This window comes from Theropithecus gelada, chromosome 12, assembly GCF_003255815.1.
Source record: "Theropithecus gelada isolate Dixy chromosome 12, Tgel_1.0, whole genome shotgun sequence".
NCBI lineage: Eukaryota > Metazoa > Chordata > Mammalia > Primates > Cercopithecidae > Theropithecus > Theropithecus gelada.
The window spans coordinates 55076030-55103829 of record NC_037680.1 but is presented as its reverse complement, the minus strand read 5'-3'; the positions used below and the strand labels follow the sequence as shown (position 1 = coordinate 55103829).

General features: G+C 34.1%; 1 protein-coding gene across 4 annotated transcripts in view; it reads left to right on the top strand.

The window, feature by feature from the left end:
- Window positions 1-27800, top strand: part of TTN (titin) — a 272326-nt gene that overhangs the window by 108261 nt on the left and 136265 nt on the right. Inside the window, exons 111-153 of one of the 4 annotated variants that reach the window (XM_025405602.1) lie at window positions 1060-1107; window positions 1957-2361; window positions 2798-2860; window positions 3287-3364; window positions 3520-3597; window positions 4186-4272; window positions 4502-4582; window positions 5621-5704; window positions 6102-6185; window positions 8311-8394; window positions 8616-8696; window positions 8838-8918; window positions 9072-9155; window positions 9425-9526; window positions 9975-10088; window positions 12304-12384; window positions 12569-12646; window positions 12910-12993; window positions 13153-13236; window positions 13482-13565; window positions 13800-13883; window positions 14641-14721; window positions 15028-15231; window positions 16159-16236; window positions 16447-16521; window positions 16725-16817; window positions 17565-17642; window positions 17838-17999; window positions 18211-18294; window positions 18477-18554; window positions 19058-19141; window positions 19392-19475; window positions 19681-19764; window positions 19972-20241; window positions 21870-21944; window positions 22738-22812; window positions 23436-23531; window positions 24141-24218; window positions 25148-25216; window positions 25370-25459; window positions 25600-25896; window positions 26697-26777; window positions 27585-27662. The exons of the other annotated variants lie outside the window; for them this stretch is intronic. Of the exons in view, the coding sequence (XP_025261387.1) occupies window positions 1060-1107; window positions 1957-2361; window positions 2798-2860; window positions 3287-3364; window positions 3520-3597; window positions 4186-4272; window positions 4502-4582; window positions 5621-5704; window positions 6102-6185; window positions 8311-8394; window positions 8616-8696; window positions 8838-8918; window positions 9072-9155; window positions 9425-9526; window positions 9975-10088; window positions 12304-12384; window positions 12569-12646; window positions 12910-12993; window positions 13153-13236; window positions 13482-13565; window positions 13800-13883; window positions 14641-14721; window positions 15028-15231; window positions 16159-16236; window positions 16447-16521; window positions 16725-16817; window positions 17565-17642; window positions 17838-17999; window positions 18211-18294; window positions 18477-18554; window positions 19058-19141; window positions 19392-19475; window positions 19681-19764; window positions 19972-20241; window positions 21870-21944; window positions 22738-22812; window positions 23436-23531; window positions 24141-24218; window positions 25148-25216; window positions 25370-25459; window positions 25600-25896; window positions 26697-26777; window positions 27585-27662 (4443 nt within the window). The remainder of the gene's footprint in view (window positions 1-1059; window positions 1108-1956; window positions 2362-2797; window positions 2861-3286; window positions 3365-3519; window positions 3598-4185; window positions 4273-4501; window positions 4583-5620; window positions 5705-6101; window positions 6186-8310; window positions 8395-8615; window positions 8697-8837; window positions 8919-9071; window positions 9156-9424; window positions 9527-9974; window positions 10089-12303; window positions 12385-12568; window positions 12647-12909; window positions 12994-13152; window positions 13237-13481; window positions 13566-13799; window positions 13884-14640; window positions 14722-15027; window positions 15232-16158; window positions 16237-16446; window positions 16522-16724; window positions 16818-17564; window positions 17643-17837; window positions 18000-18210; window positions 18295-18476; window positions 18555-19057; window positions 19142-19391; window positions 19476-19680; window positions 19765-19971; window positions 20242-21869; window positions 21945-22737; window positions 22813-23435; window positions 23532-24140; window positions 24219-25147; window positions 25217-25369; window positions 25460-25599; window positions 25897-26696; window positions 26778-27584; window positions 27663-27800) is intronic. 4 annotated transcript variants of the gene reach the window in all.

Sequence of the window (27800 nt, the reverse complement as noted above, 5' to 3'; positions counted from 1 at the left end):
CCCTTTGACCAACATTTCCCCATTCCCTCAAATTCCCAGCCTCTGTAACCATCATTCTACACTTTATGAGTTCAACTTTTTAGTTCCACATCTAAGTGAGAACTTACAGTCTTTGTCTTTCTGTGCCTGGCTTATTTCACTTAGCATAATCTCCAATTCTATCCATGTTGTCACAAATGACAAAATTCCCTTTTTTTTATAAGGCTGAATAGTATTCCACTGTGTATGTATGTACCACCTTTTCCTTATCTATTCATCCATTGATGGACACTTAGGGTGTTTCCATGACTTGGTCTTTGTGAATAATGCTGTAATGAACATGGAAGTGCCCAACAGCTGGTCTTGATAAAGTCACATCAATAGAAGAGCAAGGGTTGGTGCTAATTTTAAGAGGTTGCTGCAACCTACCTCAGTGTCCTTCCTGATTTAGGTGATCTAAATATCAATATTTGAAGAAAAAATACTTTATGAAGGAGGATCAATTCAAATCACTTTAACTTTCAATATATCCTGGGAGATTTTTAGGAAAACAGTTGGATAACTAAATTTAAACAAAAAGTTTTAACCCATTTGACTAAGATTAGAGTACAGCATCCTCCATAAAGAAGGAAAATATGGAAGCACAAGGCATCGTTTATCATTCAGACTTTTCTGAGTGGTCATTTGTGAAACATCACGGAATAAGAGGACACTCAAAAAGCATGGATATTTCGTGAACTTTATAGTTAATAATTGAAAATGTCTAATGCATTATTTTTAGCATTGGACATATTAAATATTCTCTTCATGCTTAATGTTAACTTATTATAAATCAATCTAAACTAGAATCAAACTTTGGCCTTTTGCATGTTTGTTTTTTGTTAATATGGCATTGCATAGCATTTCTAATGAGCTAGATTTGGAAATTATAAAAGCATTATTATGATTCCTGGAAAGGCTGGTGTATTTGTAGTAGTCATAGCTCCTACAAACAACTAACAATGATGTGCAGGATTAGTAAACATTAGTAATAATGTAATCTAAAAATAAACACCCATTTTTATGTTTTTAAACTCCCAGAGCTTGTCAAGAAGCCTCCACCTCCTACTACCTTAATTCCAGCAAAAGGTAAATAAAGAGAAATTATTTTTATTCTGTTTATTCCTGAGATTTGCACTTCTGCTGACTATTCTTATTTTAAATATTAGGCTTCCAACTTATTGCAAAGTTGTGGAGTCTCCTCTGCTGTGTTAAATTTAGCATTAGAAATGATGGCTATTTCATATTGCCCCTTTCCCAGGAAAAGAAACACAGGCAGATGTTTATGCTGCCTCTGTGCAATGGTCTCAGAGAAAGAAGCAGTGAGGGCTCAAAAGGAGGGGCCATTCCTTAGTTTTTTAATTGTAGTTAACACAAATGTTAAGAGTCATATAAATAATGAGAGCCCTTAAGAACTTTTAAAATCTGTTATCTAAAAGTACCTAATTAACTTGGTTACATAATTTTAAATGTTGTTTTTATTAAATGACTAAGGGATCCTATGCAATAGTCAAAAATGTAGGTTTAAAATTAGAAATGTGTTTGAAATCATAATCAGAACTTTTTAAAAAGGTTAACTGTTTAAGTATTAAATATAAATTCCATAAACTTATCGAATGTTAAAACTATTCCATTGGAAGAAACTAGGGGTTCTGCAAACTGGAGCTCTCATGGAATAATGGAAGTTGTGTCCATTTGATAATATTTATTGAATCCATTTTTTCACACTGGAAAAATCCTCAAATCAACAGTAGAATGTATCTTGATACTCTACTGTGTTCCGTAGTCAAAAATTTAAATGGAACCAATACAAAAAAAAAAAAATTCTCAATAAAATAGATCTGAAATACTGATGTTGTTTAACTAGGTAGATTTTTGTTTAGTGAAGCAGTTGGATGGATAGAATTAATGTGCTAATAGTCTCTTTATCTATTTTAGGTCCTGAAATCATTGATGTATCCTCTAAAGCTGAAGAAGTAAAAATAATGACTATAACCAGAAAGCAAGAGGTTCAGAAAGAAAAAGAAGCTGTGTATGAGAAAAAGCAAGCAGTCCACAAGGAGAAGAGAGTTTTCATTGAATCTTTCGAAGAACCTTATGACGAACTGGAGGTAGAACCATACACAGAGCCATTTGAACAACCTTATTATGAAGAACCAGATGAATACTATGAAGAGACCAAGGTAGAAGCTAAAAGGGAAGTTCATGAGGAATGGGAAGAAGATTTTGAAGAAGGGCAAGAATACTATGAAAGGGAAGAAGGCTATGACGAAGGGGAGGAAGAGTGGGAAGAGGCTTACCAAGAAAGGGAAGTAATTCAAGTTCAAAAGGAGGTCTATGAAGGTATGTATAAACTGAATGATTTGTTTCCCTCTTTTCTTCATTTTTGCTCAGTTCATTAAATTGTCAATGCTATGAACCTGATTTGCAGTTTATGTGAAATAGATAAAATGATCTTGGATTTTTTTAAGGTTAGAAATCTTTTAAAAGTTATTTTCTTCAGAGTTACTTTCATGCTTTGACATTACAAGCTAAATCATTTAGTCTTATTACTAACACTAAATTCCAAGTGCTAATTTCTAATGCAGAAGTTCAAGTTTTACTTTTACTGCCTTGTTGCATCTCTGCTTGATCCTGCTTCAAAACCTAGCACTAAGAATTGTGTTGGTAATAATGATCCCAAAATTATATATTATCCTTACCTTATCTCATTTGGAATTAACACAACCTAAGAGAACTTATTTAAGCATCCCTTCTTATTCCTGTGTTTTTATTAAAGAATCACATGAGAGAAAAGTTCCAGCCAAAGTACCTGAAAAGAAAGCACCACCACCTCCTAAAGGTAAGTAATTGGAAATATTTAAATAGACTAGAGCATCGACATCATTATCATGGCTTGTTTGGCAGCAATGTATAAATCAGCAGTTCAATCCAATAGGCACAACTTCTTCTCTAAGCTTTATTGTGAATGATTTTTTTTCTTAAAATTTCTATCTAATTCATTTAATTTAAAAAATCAAAAGATGATAAAAATTGTAATAGTAAACTTAAATATAGCCAAAATATGTTAAGTACAGAAACGTGTACCCGACGTTCAAAGTTGTGCATAAAGGTCAAAGCACCAAACTCGTCTCTCTCTTTAAAAAATGATACATATATCTGCATATATACATATAGGTGTGTATAAACACAGAGCGAGAGAGACAGAGAGAGACAGATTTTTAATAGGAATTCTAAAAGTACTGCAATTTCTTTAAAATGCTTGCAGTTATAAAGAAGCCAGTAATTGAAAAAATTGAAAAGACTTCTCGAAGAATGGAGGAAGAAAAAGTTCAAGTCACCAAAGGTATTATCATTTCAAACGTTCCTAGCACCCATGTACACAAGTAATGTGTTTACTGATCTATACTCACGTTAGTTCTTTATATAATCAAATACTTTTAAATTTTGTGCAAAGCAACATTCTTCAAAATACAAATATATTTGTACATATTTTTAAAGTACCTGAAGTTTCAAAGAAGATTGTTCCACAAAAACCTTCCCGGACTCCAGTACAGGAAGAAGTTATTGAAGTGAAAGGTATACATCTTTGTCTTTCAGCTACAAGTTCAAATTTTTTTTATTTATGTGTATGGACATGTGTACATATATTGCTAAGTAACTCACAAATCTGAAACGACCAAAAAAAACACATTTTTACATAATACAAGTCTTACGTTGAGTTGCACATATGTTCAATTTAAATAATAACATTATCTACTTTGTTTCTAGTTCTGCTTAAAAATTACATTTTTTATTATAAGGAAGGTTTGTGTTTAATCAGTAGTTTGCTAACTTTACTATGCAATGCATTCCATTGCATATAATATTCCCTGTCCTCTTATTTATAGAAATAGACCCTAACAGATTTGGAAAAGCACAACATTGTGTGTGAAGAAGTTGTGTCTATTTGATTCTCACTTAAGAACGTTTGATGAAGGCTGCATGTGTTGTTTGTCCCTATAGATCAAAAGATGATTTGTTTTCTTGTCAATACTGAATTTGTTCTCAAGCTACCATATTAACCCACTCATTCTGTGTCGAAATACTTGAGTATAAAATCCATGTGTTTGATCTGATGTCTTGTACTAAAAAAAGAAATACTAATGTGAAATACTCTCTTTAAAGTACCAGCTGTGCATACAAAGAAGATGGTTATTTCAGAAGAAAAGATGTTCTTTGCTTCTCACACAGAGGAGGAGGTGTCAGTCACAGGTATAAGGCAAACTGGAATGTGGGGGCTCAAATGGAAGGGTTTTAGGCAGATTTTTATCCCTCTTGTTTAATTTGTGATCATGTAGACATTTCTGTCTCTTTGTAAATTCTCTGTCATCTTTTTCATTTCATGTTTGTCTCTGTTTTCATTTTATTTTAATGTTCTTTGTAAATTACAATTACCACCCACAACATGGCATATCAGTAATTACAATGTACATTTTTTAAGTCCCCGAGGTACAAAAGGAAACTGTTACTGAAGAGAAAATTCGCGTTGCTGTTTCCAAAAGGGTTGAACCACCACCTAAAGGTATTATTAATTCATTCTAAGTTTAAACTAGTCTTTTAATAAAAGTACAAATTCCATAGTAAACATTTATGTTAGTATTAAATAACAGATTTAGTCACAGTCTGCATACCTATAGCCACTATGTACGAAGGATGTGATGGGGGACGGGAAGAACCATGAGGAAGGCACAGGGGAGAAAAGCGAAAATTACTGGAGGCTCCATTCCCGGATTCAGAGAGTCTGCAATCTCATCACCTGTTATTTGGAAATACAGTGTCCTGGAGCTAGTTCATACCAGCTCACCAGTGCCTATGGTTACATTTTCAGGAATTTTGCCAGCCAGTAGTTTAACACCGCCATTATTAAAAATTAGATTATGTAAAGTTACAGTCCAATAAAGTATATTTTTAAATGTTAATAAATACTCAAAACTTATTACCTCCTATTTTACGGCATTTTGTTCTTATCTGTGTTTCTGGGATTGTTTCTATCTTTGTGTCTGTGTGGTGGAAATACCATATAATGTACTACTGCAAGTCTCTTTCCAACTCAAGGACAATGACATCACCTTTATAGCCAGGGTGGGAGGGAGTGTTTACACCACCTTGGAAATCGGAAATCTGCAAGCACTATAGATCAAGCCTCCACCCCCTCCATCCCAGCCAAATCGTTGAACATTTAAGACACAAAAAAATCGAATGCAATTGTGTTTATGAAACTGCTTTATAAAAGTAAAGGTTACAAAAAAAAAACCTAACTTCATAGTTATTGATGTTCGTAAAAAGCTGGTTTCTGAGGAACCGACACAGGCACCTCCGAGGGAGGGTTGCTCCTACGTGTTCCTGACAAAGTGGAGGCTTCTGCAGTTAAAGGTGACAGCAGTCACATTTTCCAATTAGCCATTCAGCCATCTTCATTTGCCCTCATTTCTAAAGCATAATTTTCTTGCATTCAATTGGTATAAAAAGGGAATCTCTATTTTTTTTAATTCTAAGTCTTACAACAACATATGCCTTGTCAAATGCACACTTTCTCAAAAATGGTACATTTCTTTTAAAGTCCCTGAGCTACCTAAGAAACCAGTTCCAGAAGAAGCGGTCCCTGTTCCCATTCCTAAAAAAGTGGAGCCCCCAGCACCAAAAGGTAGAATAATATTTGTGAAAAAAATAATTATTAGCATCCATCTTGTATCTTTTTCTATGAGATCTGTGTATTAACAAAATAGCATCTGCAAACCATCTATAATATATTTAATTCCGTGTATATTGATTTCATTTATTTGTGGTAATGTGTTATACAAGTATTGGTAACATTTCTAGACTCCAGATCATGCTAACTGGGTCTTTGTCTGCTTGTGTAATGTATGTAATGTCTACATGGTGTTGAGGTATTTAGCATTCATTTCTATCACAAACAGGCATATTTAAATTACTTCCTAATTCTCACACTCTTAGTGAAGATTTATGCTTTAATGTAATCTTAAATGTCCCAGAAGGAGACTAGAATATTCCACATTATTTCAACAATTGTATCTTTAAAGTTCCTGAGGTTCCCAAGAAACCCGTGCCAGAGGAGAAAAAGCCAGTTCCTGTGCCTAAGAAGGAACCTGCTGCTCCCCCGAAAGGTACACCAGAGCCCATGATGGGGAGACTCTTTGCTCCAAGTGCCAGCCTTTTGCTTTCTGCGATCTTCATGTGTACTATGCTGCCTTTGTCTTTGTCTCTTTTACATTCTCCTCCTGTTTTTAGTGTTTGTCCACTTCCGTGCCATGCTCTTGACATACTTTGTTTATTGTACTGAATATTCCTAAGACATCACCAAAAAGTGTTGTTAAAGGAAGTAACTATGTGAAACTGCTATCTTACATTTTTAATATCTTCCCTCTCTTAGAGAAAGAGGAAATGTTTGTGAAACTTGTTTTCTACATGTTTCTAGGAAAAAACTTTCATCCTTCATAAATGCAACTTTTTCTTAGTAAAAGCAGTTTCATGCATTATGAAGAGGTGTGGGCAATGATAACTGTAGAGTGTCTGGCAGAACTAGTTGTTAATTACATAAAGACGTACATAGTACCACACTTCTTAAAAGTCAATAGTGGTGAGTCTTCAATAGTGGGGAACATATAGGTTTTTTGAAGTTTACTTTCACCATTTTCTTGAGACCTTAACTGAGCTTCAGTATTTGCCGTCAATGTTTCAGTTGTCTAATTAGCTAGTCAAAGTACCTTTCATAGAGGTATGTTTGAATGAAAATGTACTGCTGTGGTATATCACAAACCCCTTGCTTTCGTTCGTTTGGGATTTTTTGGTGATAAAAGGCACTATCTTCTTGAAGCACTGAAACTACAATTACACATATCTGTTCAGCTATAGAAAGACTCAGCAAGAATTCAACAACATCCAATTTAGGAGAAACCAGACCTAACTAAAACAGTACATTTCGAATAGTGTTCCCTTGGCCTGACTTTGCAATGTTTCTATTTTCTTCCTGAATCAAATAGGCTTCTCTCTTTCTCAAACTCTTGGCTCTTTCAAAATTCTTTTGATTATCTAACCATTAAATACAAATGTCATATTAGTAAAACCAATACTAATACTAAAGCTACGTGAGACAGATCATCTTAGATAAATTAAACCCATTGTTATTATGTACTATATTTCCCAATACAAAGCATAAAGAAGCTTTTCTATAAACTATCTGAATATTCTTGACTGTTTGTGTAATCACTAATTCGTTTTCAGCAAAGTCATATATGTCTTTTAAAGGAGACACAGAGGCATCTCTCATTTACTCATAAAAACAAATACACATAGTATAATAGCATGTATATATATAAATACTACATGTATATATAGCATAACACATACATATAGAAATGAGCAGCTATATAATTACACCAAAATATTACAAATGCACGTGCAGAGGTGCAGGGATTCACAAAAGCTGCCAATACTGTATTTAAAATGAGAACAATTACTGCCAATAATGCATGCTGTTAAAATTCATCTTCCAATTAAAAAGTCAACATTATCCATTCTTAGAATAGATAAATCAAATACACTGTAAACATTTTTTAGGTTGAAAACCCTGTTGAAAACTCTAGAGCCCCTTAGAAAAAAAGCACAAATACACATACCCACAGAATTCTGTACACAAAGCTCTGTAAAGAGCTTATAACACTCATGGGTATCAGATGGAGAGACCTACTCTAGAGTAAGTGTTTCCTGAGTTTTGAATTCACTACAGGCACACCTACCAAAAATGAGAGGAGAAATGTGGGGAAAAGAAGTAAGTTATATATATATTCAACTATTCTAAGACTCTAAGGCTTCTTAGTCTTAGTCTAAAATAGTCTTACATAAACTAAAGCCATTGTTATTATTTACTCCATTTCTCAATACAGAGCATAAAGAAGTTTTCTATATACTATATCCACATTCTTGATTGTTTGTGTAATCACTAATTTGTTTTTAGCAAGGTCATATCAATATATAAAGGACGAATTCTGTGCACAACTTTCTATTACGTAACTCATTTTTGCCTAAATGCCTCTAAAACATTATTTGTGATATTTGTCACATTATGATCCTTGGAATATTATAGTTAGCTTAATTTTCTGGATAATTTTGCTGATGCATAAATAATCTATAACAACATTAATGTACTATGTAAAGATTTTTGCATGTGCCCATGTTCTTTCATAAAAGTGATATATGTCTGAACCAACATTGTGTTTCAAAAACTTTAAGTCCCAGAGGTGCCAAAGAAACCTGCCCCTGAAGAAAAGATTCCTGTTCCTGTTGCAAAGAAAAAGGAAGCTCCCCCAGCTAAAGGTACAGTGGCTTTCAAAGTAAAGAAGCCCTATCTTTTTTGTCTTTGATGCAAAATATTTTGTGTTTAATTATCTGTCCATTGAGTTACTTTAATTCTAAATGGATGTTTTGTGGTGAGAATTGAACAAAAGTGTCTGTCCACCTGTCTGCTTTCTTAAAAAAGTAGCTGTGCATAGCTACTTTAGAAAATATAAAGTCAATTCTAAAAATGTCTTTTCAAGTTCCTGAAGTACAGAAGAGAGTTGTGACAGAAGAAAAAATAACCATTGTAACTCAAAGAGAGGAATCTCCACCACCAGCAGGTACTTAATTCCATCTCCATGAAATAACCTCGTCTTTCCTTCAAGCTTCTTTAATTGCATGTCTTCTTTAATTGCCACTTCTATATTGCTCATTTATTTGGACTTTTTGACAAATTTTACAATTCAATACTATCCTTTAAGTGCCAGAAATACCAAAGAAGAAAGTTCCTGAAGAAAGAAAACCTGTTCCTCGGAAAGAGGAAGAAGTTCCACCACCAAAAGGTATTGTTTCTCCATCTTCCCAAGAACAGTCTTTATGTTCCAGTGAGTTTGTTAGTTTTGTGATATGAGTGCTTTGTGGGTGTATTTCTTTGTTTTGCATTGGGCTTCACTGAGATCACATTAAATTTCTAAAAGTGCTTAATGTCTCTAAAGTGCCAGCTCTGCCTAAGAAGCCTGTCCCAGAGGAGAAAGTTGCAGTGCCAGTTCCTGTCGCTAAGAAAGCTCCTCCTCCCCGAGGTAGGATTTGCCTCAATCCTCTGACCAAAAAAAAAAAAAAAAAAATCTTCGAGTGTGTTAACTTCTTGCTTTTTCCATCTGGTCTGTGCTTGTACTGATCTGTTGTCTTACTTGCAGTGAAACTTTTTTGTTTATGTCCTTGTGATATGTAACTTGTTTTCCTATTTTGCTAGTCAAAGTGGTGTACGTGCAACTCTTCCCCAAATTCTAGAAAGTGAGAATTGTTAAAATTCTTGATTTTAAACTTCAATTTTAATGCTTCCTTAAAGCTGAAGTCTCTAAGAAAACTGTTGTAGAAGAAAAAAGATTTGTTGCTGAAGAAAAACTATCCTTCGCAGTTCCTCAAAGAGTGGAAGTCACGCGGCACGAAGGTATATAATTGGAAGTCAGGGGATAAATGAGTTTGTGTTTCCTCAAAGTCTCTTCTTCTTCCACATGTGATTGCTTACCTTAGAACGTGTCCTCATCAGTTATTTCTCCTTATGTTGGTATTAGAATGTGTCTACCTTTTGTAGCCTTCTGGGACTGAGTCTTCTGTGTCTATGTTGGTCTTGAATCATTCGAAGGAAGTGGATGAGTCCCGAAAATGTTATAATTTTGAAAGTGGCCACACTTGGACATAACTCGAGTATCATTCTCAGTCTTGGGCCGTACTTGCCCTCATCTTAAATTAGCTTCCTCCTTCTTGTAGTGAGGAAGAACCATGAAGCTATGTCCTAAGCAAATAGAGGAACAGTAATCCATCTGTAGTGACCACATGGCTGTATATACATCTGTATCTCAGCAGGCTGAATTTAAATGAAACCTTATCTTTTAAAGTATCTGCAGAGGAGGAATGGAGTTATTCAGAAGAGGAGGAAGGTGTGTCCATTTCAGTTTATAGAGAGGAAGAAAGAGAGGAGGAGGAAGAAGCGGAGGTTACAGAATATGAAGGTAAACAATGCAGAGATGATCTGGGGTTTTGATGAGGTGTTTTCTTTCACAAACTGTTTACAGACCAATGAAAAGGGACACAAAAAGTGACACAAATTCAGTGAACATCTACCAGTCTCATTAAATGAATATTTTGATCAAAACAAAAGATTCAGGAGGATTATACTAGATTCAAGAAATCCAGTGTATTTCTTGTGCATCCCTTCTTACTTGCCTATATAGAATAAAAGAGGCTTCATATTTATATATAATTAATCAGGGCAGGTATCTCCATATACATATATCCTTTCATTAAACAGGATTTGGCTTCAGCATGGGGGGCAGGCATAAGCTTTACCTTAGTAGTCTAATGCCTAATTGGTGTTTCTCAAGCATTGCTTGTACCACAATCCACAGACAAAAATATATTTTATATTATAATCCTACACACATGTGCAAACCAGAAAACTTTAATTTTTTTATTTTAGTCATTTAAAAAATACAAGCTATAATCCATTAAGTCAATTGCAGAAGTCACTATAATGTCTTGACTGACAGTTTTAAAATGAACAAGAAAATATATTACCTCATTACATTCCAGGAGTCAATGCCATATTTGTGAGTCTGAACCACTGAACACATACGGCTTTCCTGTATTTTACATATGGAGAAAACAATTGTGTTATATATGTGATCAGACTGACTTGTTACTCAGATCTTTTCATACCTATAATGCTAATTATCTATAGTTTCTTAAGGACAGAACCAACAAACTATTCCATTGGGATATCTTTTCAATGAATTAAGGCGGGTTTCCAGCTAAAATCCAGCATTCTGGCTAAAGCCATATGGCCAAAAGAACTTTCCTAAGAAAGTTCCTAAGGTCTGCTTTTAAAGAGAAATCAATAAGCTCCTTAACCAAACTCTCTTCCCAGTGAGAAGATGAGTAGAATTGAAGTACATTTAGATGCCCTAAGTATCTGTTTTTATCTGCCTAATAAAAGATGGCACACTATGCCCCTTTTTTCACTTGGAACAAAAGCCCATGTAAAAATCCAAGGTGCGTAGTCTTAATGGAATGCCTTGGAATAGGCCAAGATGGGACACGACTCCCAGGAGGAAATCCGTTAGTTCTGTTGTGCTTCCTGGAAGAGGCCATGATGGTGGACAGAAGTCAGGAAGCTGGTAGATTTGAAGACGACTCCATCTTTTCTAAAAGTGTTCGTAAAACCAAACATAGTCTGATTTCAACTTTTGACACTATAAGCTTCCTTTAGTACTCCAGACTCTAGTTAAAAGGAGAAACACTGATTATTTTTAGGTTCTCATTAAGCCCCAAATATAGGTGGCTTGTTAGGTTTACTTTCAGTGTAAGGAGCAGATATGTTTTTAACCAGACACTTCTATTCCTTATTTAACTTTGACCAGGCATGGTGGCTCATGCCTATAATCCTGGTGCTTTGGGAGACCGAGGAGGGAGGATTGCTTGAGCATAGGAGTTCAAGACCAGCCTGTGCAACACAGCAAGACCCCATTCTACAAAAATTTAAAAAAACAGCTAGGCACAGTGGCATGAGCCTGTAATCCCAGCTACTCAGGAGGCTGAGGCAGGACGATCATTTGCGCCCAGGAGTTTGAGGTTACAGTAAGCTGTGATTACACCACTGCACTTCAGCCTGGGCAACAAGGCAAGACCTTGTCTTAAAAAAGAAAAAAAAATTAAAACTGTATACACTTAGGCTCAAAAATCATGTGAAGCCTCCCGCCTTTTCTACCATACCTGCCCCACAAAACTGGCGAGGAAAACAACATGAAATATTATCTTGCAATTCACTTAAATCCTCAAGTATATGTTTCTGCCCTGTGGCCTTCAAATCTAGAGTGCTCTGTTATTTGTGAAACTCATCTTCAGATTCTTGTGTTCTTGTTAACTCAGCTGTTACAATCGCTTTTTGTCTTGTGCTTATCCTGTTGTTGCTGTGGATATAAGCATTATTATCTGTATGACACATGTGAAAATTAAGTTAATGAAACATAGTTCCCATTTCCCATACTCTTCATTAACACATATGCTTTGATTAAAATGCTCTTTGAGCATTTGAAATAGGAACACGCAGGGATTTGGCAAGGGTTAAACTTTTGCTATTTTAATTACTCTTTGAAGTGATAAATTAAAGCTAAAATTAAACATGAAAAACTCTGTAATTTATCTTCTTTAAAATTGCTGTCTTTAAAGTGATGGAAGAGCCTGAGGAATATGTTGTGGAAGAAAAGCTGCACATTATTTCTAAGAGAGTGGAAGCGGAGCCAGCTGAAGGTATACTGACTCTTTAATTAGTTTTATCCCTATGTTAGCTTGTCTCCTTTATGTTTTCTTTTAGCTAATTTGTCATCCATATTGCATATATTGATAAATATAATGTCTAATAAAAAGATCCCTTACACTTTTATCGAAAAGAAATCTGGACATTTCTACAAGTATATTTTATAATCTTTTCAAGTGACAGAGAGGCAGGAGAAGAAAATTGTACTGAAACCAAAAATTCCTGCTAAAATAGAGGAGCCTCCACCAGCTAAAGGTATGATTTCTTTCGAAGAAATGCAACACTATTTATTTTAATGTATATAATAATACCTTCATATTTGCATAACTGTCTTATGCATAAGAATTTGCATAACTGTCTACGTCTTGTCAGCACACATGTGTGAACGTATTTACTGAGTATAGTCATTAATGTTTGTATATACGTGCATTCTTTTCAAAAAGTGAATTCTAAGCCCCAAAACTATATCACTTCATATGTAAGGCAAACTCATATTCTTAAATCTAATCTTTCTAAAGTTCCTGAAGCACCTAAGAAAATTGTGCCAGAAAAGAGAGTTCCTGCTCCAGTTCCTAAAAAGGAAAAGGTGCCCCCACCTAAAGGTACATTGGATTTTATTTTATTCTTTGAGACTGTCTTTTTTTTTAATCTTAAATTGATACATTCTTCAGATTTTTTAAACATTAACAAGAAAATAAGTGTGCCAATGTTTAGTGTTTTCCATATCGTATGTTTGACGGTATTGCCTGGTATCTTTTAAGTGCCGGAAGAGCCAAAGAAACCAGTTCCAGAAAAAAAGGTTCCTCCAAAAGTCATTAAGATGGAAGAACCTCCACCAGCCAAAGGTAAACAAACCTCCCCAGTAGAAATACTAGGAACTTGTCTTTCTTTCTCTCTGCTGCTGTCCTTTGGGTCAAACCGTTTATATGTTGGTGGGTGACAATGGTGTCTTTGGGTGGAGTATTACTTGTGATGTTTATTTGTGTGTGCCTTGTAAATCCCTCTATTCTAAAATCACAGTACTTTCTGGCTAGTATATTTTTTACGTCCACTTTAATAAAACTCCCTATTCCTAAAATTATCTTTTAAGTGACTGAGAGGCACATGCAAATTACCCAGGAAGAAAAAGTTCTTGTTGCTGTAACTAAAAAAGAGGCGCCTCCAAGAGCAAGAGGTACATCCGCCCTTCCATTATGCACAATATTGTACTTGCCCTACTCTCTTTACCAAATACACTGGTTATGGGTGCTAGTTTTTGTTGCTGTTGTTGTTGTTGTTGTTGTTACAGTTGTTTTATGTTTGAAATAATGAAAATGTCAAGTTTTTTGTTTGGGCTACTACTATATGGCTGCCTTTTTGTGGTTTGAAAGAGGGAAACAATATGTTAAAGTGAAATCTCTCTTTAAAGTGCCGGAGGAACCGAAGAGAGCTGTCCCAGAAGAAAAAGTTCCGAAACTCAAACCTAAAAGAGAGGAGGAACCACCAGCTAAAGGTATACTGACTCTTTAAAAAAAAAAAAAAAAAAAATTTAAAAAAAACAACCCGGCCACAAAAACTAATCAAGTGAAATGGGTGTAATCAAAAAAAAAAAAAAAAAAAAAGACATATTATAAAGTAAGCAATGTAAGTTTGTTAATGCATATCACTTCAAAACTAAAATTTTTGATAATAAAAAGTACTTTTTACTTCAAAAAAACTGAGGCTTCTTCTAAACGTATGTGAATAATTTTCCTTCATCTGTATTTGTCTTCTAATGTCTTTGTCCATATACGAAACTCATCTGCCTAGATGCTTGTTTTACGTAGCAATCTCTGATGAAATTTTTAATTTTTTCAATTCTGAATTTTCTACATTGTACCACCAGAACTAAGGAAAATGTCTTAGAATTAAGGTGAAGAAACTATTCATGTAACACAGGTTTCTGTCTAACGCTTCTACTTAGCTTAATAGTCATTATTTACGCTGTCTAGTTGTCTTTTTAAACTTTTATAAATAATACTTGATTTTGCTAAAATTATTCAATGTCTTTGACGTACTAAGTAGCCTTTTTTTGAAAAAAAAAAAAGGTATTCATATGTATATTCGAGCAAGTTTATTTCCAAGTCTATTGATTTTCTTGCCTTTTAAATGAAAGTTTAATCAGGCACTGTTATGGTTGTCTTTGTCCTCGGATTGTTTGAATGAAATTTCTCTTCACACACACATTTTCAGAATCTTGCAATTCACTTTTAATAATTACTCTTTTAAAGTGACTGAATTCAGAAAAAGAGTGGTTAAAGAAGAAGTAGTATCAATTGAAGCTCCAAAAAGAGAACCTCAACCCACCAAAGGTATATTGAACTTTGATTAAGTAATGTGAAGCATGAAACTATCTGGCTCTTTGCCTTCTTGTTCCCAATCTGACTCCTTTGCTTTATTAGCTTATTGTTGACTAAGGGCAGGATATACAACATTTGAAATCACAATTACTAAATATACTCTATGATACCTTGGCCGGCCAAAAAAAGCAGTCAGAGTCTCCCATAATCAGTGCATGAAACAAACACAAAAGAATAAAATCAAAGCACATTGTGACTATCAGTCATCCCTAAAAGTGCTTTAAAGTAAAGTGCTGCCTGTTGTTAATATTGTTTCAGAAGTAATTATAATGGAAGAGAAAGAAAGGCCTTATACCCGAGAAGAAGCTGTTTCAGTACAACGGGAAGAAGAATATGAGGAATATGAAGAATATGATTATAAAGAATTTGAGGAGTATGAACCAACAGAAGAATATGACCAATATGAAGAATATGAGGAACAGGAGTATGAACGATATGAAGAGCATGAAGAATACATCACAGGTATGAGCAAAACTGCAAACTCAAAACCACACTAAATATGTGCACACTCGAACAAGATAAAACAAGATAAATCAGAACAAGATAAAAATTTGGATGCCCAAAGAAATTTGGAAAGAACTTTGTTTCATTTGGCAAATGTGGAATTTTCTTCTTTGATAACTCCTAGAAAAAAAAAAACTCTATAAATCTTAAGGTTATTGTTAGATTTTTCCCTCATTTTGGCTCATATGCAGAATAGCAAATGTCATTAAGTTTCTTTTTCAAAAAGGTTACAAGTTTATCTTCAAGTGCCCATGATCGTTCTAGGACATGGTTAAAAATTTCTGAACATCCTTTATTCTAAAGCTTGCTATTATGGAGTATGATAGGCTATTGAGAAAATATATTTACCCACAGGGTTCCCATTATCAACACTTGACAATGACTACTTCAAAAGTAAAGACAGGCATGTAAGCTAACACAAGCTGTTGTGTTTTACCTAATGAAGGTCAAATTTGTAGGCATATATTTTGGGCTTCAAAGAGTTTATTTCACTCAAAGAATAAATTTCTATTGGAATTTTGAAATAAATCAATATTATTTCACTTATTCAGTCTCTGATGTTTCATAGCCCAACTTTGAGAACATTCTACATAGTCTTATGGATAGCTTTAAGAAACCCATATTATAGGGGAGTTTTAGCCAGGAATTTATCTACCTGAAGTGAAATGAGAATTTTAACATGTAAGAATTACCTAATTAAAGAAAATAGCAAGAAGGAAAGGGCAATATGAGCTTGTTCTGCTTGGACCTCTGATTCTTGCCTACCTCAATAGGCTATGGCTATACTGTAGATAAAAGGTATTTCAGTTATTTAATTCCTTTTAAGAAATGTTTAAACTTATGTTCTAAAGTCTAACATGAAATACCTTGTATGTACTTTTAAAGAACCAGAGAAGCCTATCCCTGTAAAGCCTGTCCCAGAAGAACCAGTTCCCACAAAACCAAAGGCCCCACCAGCTAAAGGTAGAGTGAAAAAAACATTATTACCTGTAAGAGATCTTTGTTTCCTCCCTGTCTGTCCTACTATAAAAATATATGTAAAAGTGGCAGTGTACAAATTATGTGTGTGTTTGGGAATATTATGTTGTATTTGTCTTTCTTAACTTTTTGTTCTTACTAGCCTTGAGAAATCTGTTTCAAGTTTTAAAATCTCTTAATATTGATATTTTAAAGTGCCGAAGAAAGCTGTCCCTGAAGAAAAAGTACCAGTGCCCATTCCTAAGAAACTCAAACCTCCACCACCCAAAGGTACATTACTGAGTAATAATCACCAAAAACAACTTTGTTATGTATGTTCTAAAATCATGTCTTCCTAGCCCATCTGATGTTCTGTGTTTTTGCTGAGTAGGATGTTCTTGTCCTGATTCTTATATTTGGTTTTTTATGTGTATTTATTACATAGTATTCAAGGAATTGGTTTTAATGCCCTTTAATAATTAATATCTTTAAAGTGCCTGAAGAACCAAAGAAAGTTGTTGAGGAAAAAATACGTATTTCAATTACCAAACGTGAAAAAGAGCAGGTGACTGAACCCGCTGCTAAAGGTATAATGATTTCCTTCCTCAATTGTGATCTTTTCTGATGCCTCTTTTGAAATTAATGTAACTATGATTCATTTTGTTTTGTTGTTTCATGTCTTTTAAATTAGTTGTCTGCAGAATGTTGAATGTAAAAATCTGTAAATACAGGATAAGAAGATAATACCTTTAAAAGGAAAAATTATTTCAAAATACATCCATAGCCTGTTAGACAATGGCTGTGTCCTACCACATGGCTACAATACATATAAAATAGAATGTTTGGGTTTAGAATCAGTGACCATTTGGCATATTCCTGATTTACCTAAACAATGTAATGATACCATAATATTCACCAAACTTTGGTAACTGTTTATTCATTCTAAATTCATTTTGAAGATGTTTTTTAAAGCTAACCAGTTTCCAGTCATTTTCCCCCCTGATTCATAGTAAGTGTGAAGTATACTAATTGAGAAGTAAATTTCACTTTTCAGGAAAGGATATTTCTTTCAAGCAGAGATATTTGAACACTAAACCTGATTTCACATTTGGGCTCTGCTACTTTGTTTACTTGGGTACTTCTGTGTATCTGTATTTCTATGAAGCTCAGAATCCTTTCCACGGAGAGTACATAGTTTCTTAAAGAGGAACAATCGCATATCTATCTCATTAGAGGGAGATACATTATTCTATCTGCTTAAAGTACAGCAAAGCAAGCATTGGCTGGGTGGCCTTTTTCCAACAATAAAATTTCCTTATACTTAATATTTCAAGTGCCCACGAAGCCCAAGAGGGTTGTCGCAGAAGAAAAAGTACCTGTCCCTAGAAAAGAAGTAGCACCACCTGTTAGAGGTACCTAATGGCACTCATTTTAATGTGTTGTTCGTCTTTTGCTGTTGAATTACTTTTCAGTTCTGTGTGTGAAAACTTTTGTGGGAAAAGTAAATCTTGTCCTTTCTTCTGTTATAAATGGGCCTATGTTTCTAAGATGTCTTAATTTTGCTGAGTCATTGGCAAAGGTCCAACTTAAAGATAATATCTTTAAAGTGCCAGAAATGCCTAAAGAACTTGAACCAGAAGAGGTTGCCTTTGAAGAGGAAGTAGTAACCCATGTAGAAGAATATTTTGTAGAAGAAGAAGAAGAGTACATTCATGAAGAAGAGGAGTTCATGACTGAGGAAGAAGTGGTGCCAGTGATACCAGTCAAAGGTAGATGATGCCTCCTGCAAAGGGATGTGCAAAAGCATCTTTGGAGTTTGGGGGTCTGATTTGGTCAGATTCTGGGGGTTATTAGCAGCACTGATGATTGCTTACTTTAAACCAGATATTTTTAGATGCTGAAATATGGTTTCTACCGGTGCTTTTCACATTTTATTTCTTTCTTGCAAAATTTCCAATATTCTTAATAATATCTTTAAAGTGCCTGAGTTACCCAAGAAACCTGTTCCAGAAGAGAAGAAACCTGTTCCTGTTCCCAAAAAGAAGGAAGCTCCACCGGCAAAAGGTACACCACCATTCATTGATGGGTATCTAAGAGACTTCATCTGCCTAGCAATAGTTAACTTTCTTCTGAGTTCAAAACCTTGTGTGTGTGTCACTATCTGTTGTTAAAAACCATTAGATGTGCTTTATATGGATGTGTTGTTACTAGTAGTTAGAACTTAACAATAAACAATATCTTTAAAGTGCCTGAGGTTCCTAAGAAGCCAGAGGAGAAACTTCCTGTGCTTATTCCTAAAAAGGAGAAGGCTCCGCCAGCAAAAGGTACATCCTTATAATCCATCAATGGAATAGCATGATAATTCACCGTGTAGCATAACTTGGTGAGCCATAGCAGATCTTTCCCATGACAATATTAACAACACTAATGCCATGACAAGAACCTCTCAACTGGCCACAGGAGCAGTTTACCTGGTATTCATCTCTCAATTTTACCATCAAATTATCCTTATGCTCAATGGTTGGCTCCTCCTCTTTAGTGGGAAGTTCTTCAAGTAAAATATTCTTTTTGCATATCAAAATGGACAAAACCATCATTTACCAGGCATTGTGTCTTGTCTTTATCACCAGTCCACTTTTTTCCAGTGTTTTTTATTTTAATTTTTGTGTATTTTCTGGTCTTTGTTTTGTGGCTATTAGAATTTTCCGTCTTAAAGTGAAATTGATAGAATATCTATGCTGCTTCAATTAAGGCCTTACATTGCCAGCCTTAAAATCTTAGCTATGGATGAAAAATGTGACACTAACTCTATCTGATATCTTTGAAGTTCCTGAAGTGCCCAAGAAACCTGTACCAGAGGAGAAAGTACCAGTACCAGCTCCTAAAAAGGTGGAAGCTCCACCTGCCAAAGGTACATGAACTTGTAATGTTGCAATTTTTTAATTTTACATTTGCATATGAGTAAAAAATTAATTGGTTTAACTCTGAACTCTTTGGGATGCAACTCTTTAGAGAAAATTAAATATTTTGTTTTAAAAAGAAAATGCCTCTTGGAATATCTTTGTCATACTTTTATTACCTTACCTTAATCTTTTGAAACTATGCTTGGAATCAATATTTTTATGTTGTATGAAGTTTTTCTCTAAATCATTTCTTTAAAGTGCCAGAGGTACCCAAGAAACCTGTGCCTGAGAAGAAGGTGCCAGTTCCTGTTCCTAAGAAAGTGGAGGCTCCACCTGCGAAAGGTACATCATTTCATCATTTAAAGTACTTGGGGGAAAAAATGCACATCTATGTATACTCATACACAAATTTCCCCATTACATTGTACATTTTTAAAGTGTCTATCTTTTTAGAAATATGTCAGGTATTTTGCAATTCTTTTTCATTTCTATTGCTCTAAGACATTGTAAGAGAACATATTCCTAAATACAAAAAATATCTTTAAAGTGCCAGAGGTGCCCAAGAAGCTCATCCCAGAAGAAAAGAAACCAACACCTGTTCCGAAAAAAGTGGAAGCACCACCACCCAAAGGTACATTGATCTGTAACAGAGCCATAGTAAAAGAGAAAACTAACTGGTGTTATACAGCCTTACTAATTATAATTAATGCTTAGTTTTTATGTTGATGATAATCGATGCTTTGTGATCACAGAATATTTGTCTTTCATAAGCTTCTTCATTGTTTTGAATATTTTACATAAAAGTGATGTTTCTACCCTTGAATAAATATCTTTAAAGTGCCAAAGAAACGTGAACCAGTTCCTGTAGCTCTACCTCAGGAAGAGGAAGTTCCATTTGAAGAAGAAATTGTTCCTGAAGAGGAAGTTCTACCTGAGGAAGAGGAAGTTCTACCTGAGGAAGAGGAAGTTCTACCTGAAGAAGAGGAAATTCCACCTGAGGAAGAGGAAGTTCCTCCTGAGGAAGAATATGTACCTGAGGAAGAAGAATTTGTACCTGAAGAAGAAGTCCTTCCAGAAGTTAAACCTAAGGTGCCAGTACCTGCAGCAGGTATGGCAGCTCTTCTTGGAATCATCAAGGCCTTTTTTGTGTTGAATTCTGCTTTTCCATCCTTTTGTTCATCTCCAGTTTTATCTATAATGCTTTACCCTCTGTAATTGACCACCTAAATCTTAGAAAACATTCCAGACATTTGTGCTGTTATTATTGTGTGTCTGCCTTGTGTATCTGTCTATTGTAAATTATCTAAATGTCTTTTCAAATCACGTATTATGTTTACTTGTTTGTGGTCTTACTCTCATGTGTCTCTTTCTTATATATATATATATATATATACGACCATGTATATGTGGTTTTTAATGCCTTCAAATGAAATGTTTTTAAGTGCCTGAAGTGCCAAAGAAACCTGTACCAGAGAAGAAAGTCCCTGTTCCCGCTCCTAAAAAAGTGGAACCTCCACCACCACCCAAAGGTACACCTCCCCAAAGTGAATACATATTCTTCACCCATAGCTTCACCACATAAATTATGATGAAACTGGGTTTTAGGAAAAATTATATTTATAAAATGGACAATCACCCACTTACATATTTACTTCTAACGATGTTCAGGAACACTGATACCTACTTTTTTCACTAGATGAAAAGCAGGATTCAAGAACAAAGATGAAAGGAAGCATTGTCCCAAAACTCATAGAAAAGTTCTAATTTCCTATCATTTGATTAAACATCATAGTTTTCATGGAGATATATTTAAATATACATGAATAAGTATACTATATATTTAAACATATCAAAAAAGTTATAAATAAATATTCTTAAATTTCATGCTTCAACCATTTATATTAAATGCGTATTTAACACCAGGCTAAAAAGAAAAAAAGATGAATGTATTTACCAAAACACAGAATAATAGTTATGTCTTCTAATACATATATATAAAGGGCAGCCCAACAGGTTTTGATTTTAGTGTTGACTTTACACCTTGTTGTATTACTCTCAGCAAATCCTTTAACCAACCTGAGCCTGAAGTTATTTTCCTGTAAATTGAGGATGCTAATATCAGTCTTAATGGGTTCAGCTATTATGGTGAGGATAAAATAAAGTAAGTTATTAAAGTAGTCTATCATTGAATGAATAGTATCCAGATTTAACATATTCAATCAGCTCATAGTACAGGACAGAATTAATACATTTGTGCTTTAAAGCTCAATAATATTTTCTACAAAAGGTGCTGACATGGCTACTTAAAATCAGCATAACCCTCCCATCAGGCCATACAGTTATATAATCAAATGAAATAGTAAAGCTGATCTTTTATTGGATATCAACGATTCAGAAATACTTTCTAGACAATAAATTACTAATGAAATTTAAATGGATGAAATGATATTAGTTTGTTGCAAAAGTAATTGTGGTTTTTACCATTAAAAGTAATGTCAAAACCGCAATTATTTTTGCACCACCCTAATAGCATCTGTCCTCTGATAATGACACATGCTGCTGGTTCCTTGCTTTACAACTCCCAATTACATTATAATATTTGGGCTCCCAACTTGCATTACAGACCTGTCTTGAGTGACTGTTGCATGTTGGTCTTTCTGGGTGTGGGGACTTCTTGGTTTCTCTCTGTTTTTGTCCTTCAAAATAAATTCTTGTCATGAAATGATGTCTTTAAAGTGCCTGAGATTAAGAAGAAAGTGACAGAGAAGAAAGTGGTCATTCCCAAGAAAGAGGAGGCTCCCCCTGCCAAAGGTATTGCTATTCTGAAGTAAATTAGACCACGCCATTTCCTTCCTTCACCTGTAAAAATCAAAATGTCCTGTTTCCGTATTTGTTAGTACAACTTATATTACTGCTGTGTCTACTTGTCTTTGTGTTTCTGAAATTGAACTTATAAAATAAAATAATATTTTTAAAGCGCCTGTGGTACCTAAGAAACCTGAGCCAGAAAAGAAGGTCCCTCCTCCTGGTCTTAAGAAAGCAGTGGCGCCTCCTGCCAAAGGTACATCATCCCGTAACAGGGATGTGTTTGCTGCACCGATGTTGAACGGTGGTTCTATCCACACAGGATGTTCAACATAAATGTGTGCATTGTATGGTCTGTCATTCACATTCGTCATTTGTGACTCTGTTGCACCCAAGTTTATGTTGTGTCCATTTTTTCACTTGGTATTGGTGTGTTTTACATTGTTTCTCTATGTATGTTGTTTCTACAAAATAAAAACATATCTTTAAAGAGCCAGAAATAACTAAGGAACTAGTCCATGAAGTACCCATTTCTTCCTACCAAAAGAAAAAAAAGAAAAAGAAAAAAGAAATGGAGACTCCAGTAGTAAAAAGTAGAATTTCTCTTTAATAAACCCTTAATCTTAAACCACAAACTTTTTATTCTTTTCTCATTAACTGATTGTGTGAAATGTCAATGTTTCATCTTGTGTATGTGCCTTTTGATATTTACTCTCTTATGCTGGAAACTGGAAACTTGGTCTTTATTCTTCTTTGGTTCTTGCATTTTAAGTGTCTAAAATAATCAATGTCTCTCAAGTTCCTGAGGTGCTTAAGAAGGTGGAAGAAAAACGAATCATTCTTCCTAAAGAAGAGGAAGTTCTACCAGTTGAAGGTAGATAACTTTCTAAGAAAATAACATTGCAAAGTCATCTTTGTCTTATTATTGTCTAATATTTAAAGTAGGTAAATGTACAATTTACCCCAGGAAATCAACATACTCAGATTCTAAAATAAATTATTATTAACCTAATAAAAATTGAGCAGGCAAATTAATATTATTTGAATCTCCTTCTTGCATGTTCAGCCTGTTTGTCTGTTATTTGTTTTATTTTAATTAGAATTCATGAAGGGAAACTGTATTTGCTGTGGGAAATTTTTCATCAAATGACTTAGTAGGCAATTGTAAAATAAGCTTATCCAAGAGAAATTCCAGTTAAGCCTGAGTAACTGGTGCAGAAAATCTGACTTCTACCCCAAGTGGCTGTTTGACTTCAAACAAGTCTTTCATTAAAAAAAAAATAACAATAATAATTTTAACTAAATTATCTGAAGTCCTTTCCAGTTCACAAATGCTGGGATAGGCCTAACATATTTTGAAGACCCAGTAGAGATTTTTTAAGGACTAGTGAGTTTACACAAGTGTTTTGAAGGCTGAGCAGTTTTCAATATTATCACTGTAGTCTAATATTCAGAATAATTATAAAAATAATTTACAAAGTAATAATCTTTTTAAAGTGACTGAGGAGCCTGAAGAAGAGCCTATTCCAGAAGAAGAAATCCCAGAAGAACCACCTAGCATAGAGGAAGTTGAAGAGGTGGCACCACCTAGAGGTAGAGCCGCTTTTAAGAGTTGAACATTTAAAACATTCGGTGTTCCAAATCTTTCTGAGAAGTTATCTAAATCTAATACTCACCAGTATGCTTTTCTTTATCATATCCATGATAAAGTGAAGATTAATTATTCCTGGCACCTGAATCTATGTGTCCTTTTTTTACCCTAAATTTTTCTACAGCATCTGCAATACAACTAAGAATGAGAGATTACCATTTTGTTGTTGGCAATTTAATTTTTTTCTGACCAGGCCCTACTGTAATAGTTTCTCCTAGATTTCAATCCTTAATTTTGTTTTTAATATTAATATGACGGGAATCTATTTCTGTGGTGAAAGTGTTCATTTTTTAGAAAAATCTTTAACTTATTATTCCTGAAGAGTGTGATAATCTTTTGCGTAACTGGTATTATATTTGCTTATAGGATTTCTAAGTAATATCCTTTACACCTCTAGGGTTCCTACTCCACATTTATTATTACCATTTAGGTTGCTAATATCTTTTAAAAATAAGTCAATGTTTTGTGATATTTATTTATTTATTGGTATATGGGTGGTGGTCTGCTCATCACATGCCACTTTTCAAAATGTTCATAAAATTTCTTTTAAGTGCCTGAAGTGATTAAGAAAGCAGTACCTGAAGCACCTACTCCTGTTCCTAAAAAAGTGGAGGCACCACCAGCTAAAGGTATATCAAATCCTCATTATTAATATCTTTAAATTCCCATTAATTTTCTTTCTAAAAAGCAACATTGTCTTTTTTGACTGCTTTGTTATAATCATTTAGATAGCGAACTGATTAAGGACCAGTAAAAATATAACTCATTCCAGTTCTTTAATCTTTTCTAGGATGTTAACGAATAATTGTGTACATGTGTTTATGTATGAATTATTCCAGAAGCTTCTTAACTAGCTGAGAATTTTAATGTATTAGTATGTCTCTCAATACTTATACACATAGCAATGGATCCCTCTTCCCCACATTCTAGATTATTCCATAAGTGGAGTTTCCGTATGTGTTATAATAATTATTTTACTATATTTATTATTTTATGGAAAAAATCTAATGCTTGGATAATAACCATTTTAAAGAGCCTCACGTCCCTTTTGTAATGTTTAACCCAAGCATTCAAGGTTATTACAAAATGTCTACTTTTCCCTGCTTCCTAATTCACTTAATGCTTCAGATAGTGCTCTTAAGCAGTTAGATTATGCTGTCCCTGTCACAGCAGACTCCTCAGCTAATATAAGAGTGCACAGCAGAAAGTGAGGCCAATGTCAGGGCTTAAATACTCTACAATGGTAATCACTTCAAAAAAGCCTTCATCAAGTTAAAAATAGTAAAAGTGGGTTCGTATTGGTAATGCCTGTTATTAAAAGAAAAAAAAAAAAAGAATGGCACAGGTACTTGGTGAACATTTCTTCCTCTATAGGAATGTTAGGACAAATGAGTGATTTGAGAAAGTAGCTTTATTGCCTCTAAAATGGATGTCCCACAGTACAGAGTGACTTCTGAAAAACCTTAGTTATTGTAACGTTGGTGTTGTCTCTGGTGTTTTTATTTCATGTGTGTTATTAAGCATTCTCAGCTAACTAAAACACCTAATATCTTTAAAGTGCCAAAGAAAATTCCTGAGGAAAAAGTACCTGTTCCTGTTCAGAAAAAAGAGGCACCCCCAGCCAAAGGTACATCTTCTCTTTTAAACCTGACTTCCTCTTCTGTCTTTTTGCGTTAAGACTTTTATGTTTCATGTCTCTGTGTCTTGATTGCTTTTGATGACTTTTGTCTATGAAAGCTTGCTCTCGACAGTCCTAAACATTAAAACTGTATCTTTAAAGTGCCTGAAGTACCAAAGAAAGTCCCAGAAAAGAAAGTCCCAGAAAAGAAAGTCCTTGTGCATAAAAAAGAAGCTATTCCCCCAGCTAAAGGTATTTTTGAAAAGATCTTGGATTTTCATGTATTGTTGCATGCAAGCCTTTATTCAGTTTTAAAAATATATATCTGAATGTACATCTTTATTTCTTCAGTGTTTAAAAAAATAAGACTTTTAAAATAGATGCTCTTTCAGGGAGAACTGTCCTTGAAGAAAAAGTATCAGTTGCCTTCCACCAAGAGGAAGTAGTAAAAGACAGACTAGAATTAGAAGTAGTAGAAGCAGAAGTGGAAGAAATTCCAGAAGAAGAAGAGTTCCATGAAGTTGAAGAATATTTTGAAGAAGATGAGTTTCATGAAGTAGAAGAATTCGTCAAAGTAGAAGAACATAGAGTTGAAGAAGAACACAGAGTTGAAGAAGTACATAGGGTAATAGAAGTTTTTGAGGCTGAAGAAGTGGAAGTATATGAAAAACCAAAAGCTCCACCTAAAGGTATAGGGAATTCTTCAAATAATACAAATTCTTATATCTTGCTCTAACTTTCCTTTGAAAGTAAATTTTGTGTTCAGTTTGGAAGATTAGAAACCCCATAAAATACTTTAAACTTGAGTTTAAACTAGTTGACATGAAGATTAATATCTCTTAACCACACGGAGTATAATTTTAGTAGATGATAGTAATATTTGAGATCTACTTATCGAAGGAGGTCACTGTATGAATTTGGAGATTATTTTTTAAATTTGACTAAGAATGTTACACAATTGTTACAGGTACCAAAATAACTGACCAGTGTCATTGGTTAAAGGAAAAAGAAACTCCTCAGTTCACTGAGGAATTTACATGCTCAGGCAAAATAACCACTGCTTTGTTAACATTTCAGTCAAACTGTTCACAAACTGAGAATTACTTATCAAAAGCTTTTGCCAGTTTATGATACTTTTATTAGAGAAACAACATTAAGGAAGTGAAATATTGTTAATGGCACCTGTATTCTAGCATACTAGGAAGACAAACCGTAGCACAAATAAGTTATCTGCAATACCACTCTAGATCTTGCACAAATTAATAATATATATGCAATATGAAGGAATATGTGTGTGTATGTGTTTAGCATATATAGAAAATTACAATATACATGATATTTAGCAAATCAAAGCTCTTCTGGAAATAAATGTGTTATAAATTCAACAAATATAAAGAATTTTGTGACCCCTCATTGTACTAACTTTAGTAGTAGTGCTCCAAAATACTTCAAAAGTTCATTCTAAACCAAAATACTAATATCTTTGAAGGGCCTGAGATATCTGAGAAAATCATCCCTCCAAAAAAACTGCCCACTAAAGTTGTTCCTCGAAAAGAGCCACCAGCTAAAGGTATCTACTTGGTGAAAAATTACTACTTAACTTTACATACGATAGCACCTTGGTTACTTTATAAGCACAAGTTTGCATTCCACTTGATGTCTTTCTTCTGTATTTCTTGTTTCTGACATGTCTAAAACAAACTAATATCTTTAAAGCAGCTGAGGGTCCAAGGGAAGTTCTCCCAAAAAAAGACAGTCACTGTTGTCATACCTAAAACAACCAAAGCAAATATCTCTAGTAACCAAATAGTGAGCCCAGGTCTCCTTCTTTGGTGCTGTTTGATTACATATTCACTAACATGCTTGCTGATACACACATGTTTTTCTATTTATTATTAATTATATTAACCTGGCAAATATAAATACATAGTGAATATGTGTTTAATGTTCCTACTTTGTTCATTTTTGTAAATCTCTTAAATTTCACAATAGAAATAAAAACGCATACAATAAATAATATAAACTTACATCTTTAAAGTCCCTGAAACATGTGAGAAAGTTATCACTGAAGAGAAGGTACCAACTCTTCCACAAAAACAAACAGTAACAGCACCACCTGAAGGTGTACTATTAATTTTTCTTCTCAAGTTCTTACCATTCTAACATGTGAAATTCCCCTGGATTCTTGTTAATATATATTTTTTTAATTCAATGCATTTGAAATAGTGTAATGTATTTGATAAAGTGATGCCTGTATTTTATATTGTCGCTGCATTCTGTTCTGTGTTTATATCTCTCTTATGCTCTGCTTGTTAAAAAATTGCATATTTAAAAGAATATTTAAAAATAAAAGAAATTATTACTATTATCTTTAAAGTACCAGAGGTGCCTAAGAAAATTGTGGTAGAAGAAAAAGTACGTGTTCCTGAAGAACCCAAAGTTCCACCAACTAAAGGTAACTGCCTTTTCTGATTCATCATTAATGTAAAATCCTCTTTTATTCACTTACTATGTAAGAGAGACCATTCTCCTCTCAATGCCACAAGATGACATAAACTTCAATTTATGTTCTATAACATAATCCTGTCTTTTG